Source organism: Scomber scombrus, chromosome 17 (assembly GCF_963691925.1).
Source record: "Scomber scombrus chromosome 17, fScoSco1.1, whole genome shotgun sequence".
Lineage (NCBI taxonomy): Eukaryota > Metazoa > Chordata > Actinopteri > Scombriformes > Scombridae > Scomber > Scomber scombrus.
The window spans coordinates 8,161,240-8,166,305 of NC_084986.1; the positions used below are offsets into that span (position 1 = coordinate 8,161,240).

General features: G+C 40.9%; 1 protein-coding gene across 2 annotated transcripts; it reads left to right on the plus strand.

Moving 5' to 3' along the window:
* Nucleotides 1-345: 345 nt before the first annotated feature.
* Nucleotides 346-2,737, plus strand: LOC133997851 (protein FAM177A1-like). Of its 2 annotated transcripts, none has more exons than XM_062437568.1 (5): nucleotides 346-414; nucleotides 725-943; nucleotides 1,088-1,154; nucleotides 2,300-2,397; nucleotides 2,495-2,737. In XM_062437568.1, exons 1-5 carry the CDS (start codon nucleotides 346-348, stop codon nucleotides 2,705-2,707), a joined length of 666 nt encoding a protein of 221 aa, XP_062293552.1. In that variant the 3' UTR covers nucleotides 2,708-2,737. The 2 variants fall into 2 exon arrangements, with proteins under 2 accessions (XP_062293552.1, XP_062293553.1); XM_062437569.1 differs by having other exon boundaries at nucleotides 725-937.
* Nucleotides 2,738-5,066: the final 2,329 nt, after the last annotated feature.

A 5,066-nucleotide genomic window follows, 5' to 3' on the forward strand; every position in this document is an offset into this window, starting at 1 on the left:
GAGAGGGGCAAGACATGCGATAAGGGTCCTTAAAGCCAGAGTGGATTGCGCATGCGCAGTAACCTTTAGTTAATACCAGGGCGCTCCGTTATTACTATTATAGCATTAATTAGGCTAGCATTAAGCTAAATAGAGGGTAAAAAAAACATTCTGTGCATGTGATATTTGCTCACTCAAACATATATTTACTATAGCGTTACTATTACATTTAAATATTGCTATAAAACCTGTGCGTTACTACTACGGCTGCGTTATATCTCTATGGACGTTACGCACGGTGCGGGGATGCACGGCACTTCCGTTGTTGTGGGCGCAGCATCCACAGATACAAAGAAGACGGCGACAATGGCTGATATATCACTGTATCTCACTAATGTTAACGTGTCCATAGCACAGAGCATGGATGTGCAGCAGGTCGGTAAACAGCTCTCTCCTCCTTTACGCTGTGTTATCTGAATGCGGTTGATAATGTCGCTCAGTGCCTGTAGCTTGTTGTCACTTGTCAGCTGTGTCATGTCGGTCTGTTGATATCACACCAATTATGTTTGTGTTTTATTGCTACAGTGTTTGTTTTGCATGCTTGTTTTGTAATCAGACACACACACACACACACACACACACACACACACACACACACACACACACACACACACACACACACACACACACACACACTCACATATGAAATAATCCAGGACACACTGTCTTTGGTATTGATGTCCAGAGTCCAAATGCAGCCAAGGACTTTGAGAGTGTGGAGCTGGGTGAGCTGGACAAGAGGGAAGAGCAGCAGGAGGAGCAGCAGAGGGAGAAGGTTCCTCGAAGGATCATCCATTTCTCCAGTGGGGAGACCATGGAGGAGTACAGCACCGATGAGGAGGAGGAGGAAGACAAGGAGCCGGAGAGGAAAGACCTGCTGTCCTCCCCGGTCGATGCGGTGAGGGTGAGGAACAGGGGAGGGAAGGGTTGATTCATGTTTGTGTATGTAAGTGTGTGTCTGTGGGATTTGTGTTTTCTGTTGTATATTTGTGAAGCAGAAGCCATTTAATTTTTCTCCTTGTATTGTTACACATTCTTTGCGTTACAGTCAAAGATGACCTGGGGTCCTTACTTCTGGTTCCACATGTGGAGAGCTGCCACATCCACCGTCTCAGGTTTGTTCACTAACAACCAAAGGCACCTGATAAACTACAGAAACAAAAAATCCTGTGCACATTTGTTATGATAAATCAATACCAACACTGAGACTTAGTTAAAAAGGGCACATTTTTCTCAATATTTCCCAATAATATGTTAATAAAGCTCTTAATTTGTCTGTATTTTGGGAAACACTGCCATGATTTAGCAGAAATTTGAGGTGAAATTTGATTGAGATATGTCACTGTCAGTGTTTTTTCCTATTGATAATTAAAGAAGTGGTTATTCATAATGGTATAATTCTAAATTCATTGTTTATTGAGGTGCAGATATAGTCACGGTCGCACTCTCACTTTTGATTGCCCTGACCAGGTTTTATGGTCCAATCTTCATTTTAATAATTGATTTGCATTCAAGTGTTCATTATTTTATTCCTTATACATCTTAGAGCGCATTAGTGGAGCAATTTAAATATTTGACTAACTGATACCTTTACAATAAGAAAACATGGCTTGTCTCACAGTGCAGATGTACAGTAGTTGGTGTAACATCTGGATGTCAGTGTGGATTTGTTGCAGGCAGGTCTGGACAAACAAATGAGCTTAAAACTGCTGGTAGCTGTTTCTGTGTTTTGTGGCTCAGCAGCTGGATTTAGTCTCCTGTTCAGTAATGAGACATGCTGAAAAATATGTTAGAAGTTACTTGGACTTAACTCTAGTTCTGCAAGCATGCGTGTAGTTCACCATCACGCTATCATAAAGTAAATGAAAGAATGTGGGCACAGTTACTGTGGGGAATATAATGAAAGCAGGATTGTGCCTGCAGTGGTGACGAACAGGCAAAATCTACCGCTAAACTATAAATCAGAAATTACACCCTAGGTAGAAATCCAGTTTTACTTGCTCACACTTAAAACTTTAGATTGGATGTTTGAAATGGATTACCAAATATTTTCCCCTCCTCCTGTTTGGCAGCCCTCCAGCTGGAGACCCCTGAGGAGAACGCCTAGCTCGCCTATGCATTAAAACACAGAAATATCGCCACAGTCATAATGGAAACTAGAATTGCAGTCATTGATTAGTCCATGCATGGTGCTGCATCATCAGTTCAGTGTTGTAACATCTTTATTCTGCATACTCAGTTTCTCACTATCATCTTGCAGCATGTGATTACCTGGGGGAGAGGATGGCCTCCCTCTTCGGGATAACGTCAGCCAAATATCAGTACGCCATCGATGAGTACTACAGGATGAAGAAAGAGGTGTGTTGCATGTTGTAGTTCTCAGAGCACATTATTGTGATTTTCTAATTATATTTTATTCATTAAGCAACTACCATAATCCTCTCTTGTATGTCAGCGAGAAGAAGAGAGGGAGGAAAACTGTTTGTCAGAAGAGGCGGAACGAACCTTTGACCAGCTACCATCTCAGGAAATCGAGGACGAGCCAATCACCATGCCAGAACAGCCAAATGTTGCCGCTGCTCACACTGATGTGACCTATCAGATCGAGAATGAAAATAAGGCACCTTCAAACACCATCAGAGTTCCTGCTATCGTCACGGCAAACTAACCATTCCTAGAAATGGACGTCTTGCGCTTTTCTGTCTGTTTGTTGGTTAAAAAAAAAAAAAGGAACACTTGTCTTGTTTCACCAAGCACCGTTTGGTTTGTGTACAACACAGATTTAGATGGGCAGTGCTGCTGTGGTGTGAGTACAGCATAGCAGCTGATAAAGTAATAAACAGCTGGCAACATCTGTGGGTCTTTTAGATAATTAACAAGAGGTGTGCCATTAAAATGAACAATACCAGTCACAAAATGTTTGTGTCATCTGGCAATACAGTGGTGTTAACATTATGATTACATTTTTAGCCAATGTATGTAGGAGCATTTTGGTGAATGTATACATTATCTGAGATTTATTGCATTATCAGTTGCTACAGCAGCCTCCCACATTTGAACGATTGCTGTGGAGTGAAAGTCAAATGTTACTCCCCTGTGCCTCTAATGGACCAGACACTGTGCCTGAATCACCAATACAGCCAAGTCAGTGCCAGATCTGTTCTAAGCATGTGTTCGAAAATCATTCGAAATGTTTAAATAGCCCTCGATTTAACTTGATAGATGCTTGAGTTTGCTCAGTATTGAGTAAACTGCTTGCATCAAGAACATTTTTCAGATATTTGTTGCATGCTTAACGGATGTGGTCAAACTGGCGCATTCTCGATACACCTGGCTGCACCAAAGAGCTGGCCATTTTAACACTCGTTCACCTGTGTCTTTGCTGTCTGTATTAATGCTTATTAAGCTTGTATTGCACTTAATGTCTGTGTGGATTTATCCTGGGTTATCAAATCATCTGTGGACCACGAGACTGACTGACATTTTGTTAAAAAAACTCTGAAAAAGGGTTTAGTTTTCTATGTTGCTCTTATCATCTGCCTTATCTACTATAGATATTATACATAGTAGATATGACATGTAAGCCTTTGATAATGGCAGGGAGCATTGTTACACTAAGTCTGTATAAAAACATGTAAACTTACATTTTTAACAGTTTTTATTGCAATTTTTGATATTCATGTATTTATTTTACTGAACTGACTGAACACTTAAGTTAAGCATTTTTTCTATTGTTTTAGTAACACTGTAATGAACTGTTAATAAAATCATAAATATTGTCTGACTTTTAAACTTGTCTGTGTGACAGTTTCATCATTTCACAGTAGGTAGTATCAAGTTAAACAGGAACATTTTTATTATTTTCACAGTTGCGCTGTCTTGTCTGCCTGTTGAAAGACTTGTAGTGCTGCTACAGTTTGAATGACGTGAGGGATTGTCTTTGTCACTAGTAACAAAGAGCCTGTGTCATTCTGTAGTGAGACGGCTCTGAGGTCAGGGACCCCGTCCACTCCCTACACAATGTCACCATTCTCAGGTCAGAGTGGGTTTCTGTGGCCCAGAACAACCTCCACAGCAGTCACACCCTCAAACACGTCAGGCAATCATGCTAAAAAAATGGGCCATGTGTAAAGTGATAGCTGAGGCCTAATAATGTTTGACAAAATTATCTTCAGTCAAGGTCTCCCTTACTAGGCTTTTCCAGAGATTTCAGCTACGTCTTGCATTATCAGTAGCAGATGGATTCTGTAGCTGAAAGCTCTGGAAAAGCTAGTAGTGGATTTAGGCTTATATGTTCAAACTACAATTTCTAAGGTCAAGAGTCATCTTTCACACTCAGAACAAAAATAGCTTGAACTTGAGAAAATTCAACTTGTCTCCAAAGTGGTTTTGCATTTCTTTGTGACATTCTCTGAAAATGAGAGGTTGTAACATGTCGGGATAAACCAGTTTGCCGGTATTTTAGGAGTTAATGATAGACTAAATAAGTTATCATGGCAATGTTTGGCAGCAATACAGAAATGTTCAGTTTCCCTATAGATGTTTTCTGGAACCAGTAAAGGAAGCCTTTACTTTGTCCTGCTGGTCACACAGTCACGATAACCATATATTTAGAAAAGGGTTTTAAATACTCAGCCACTTGTCATCTGTACAAACTTTCACAGAAGATATGAAAGCAAAGCCTGCTGCTAGATGAGGCTCCATATGGTGGCTGCTTAGATGTCGCACCACGTCATTATGGTGGTACCATGATGAGACAGCTCATCTGTGATAGTCAGACTGCAGAGTCAATCCATACCACAGCCGGGCCACACAAGGCAGCCTTACACAACATCCAAGCTGACGGACAATACCACCCACTGACAGCCTGCACAGCCAAGCACACAGAGTCATGGAACACTGTTGATAATTCATCATGGTGGTAAAAGAACTCCAAGACACAGAAAAAAAGATAGATCCCAATCTGAGATATCACAGATAAACCCTAACCCTTTTTATAGGCAGCTGCTCCAGTATCAGAGGAAATA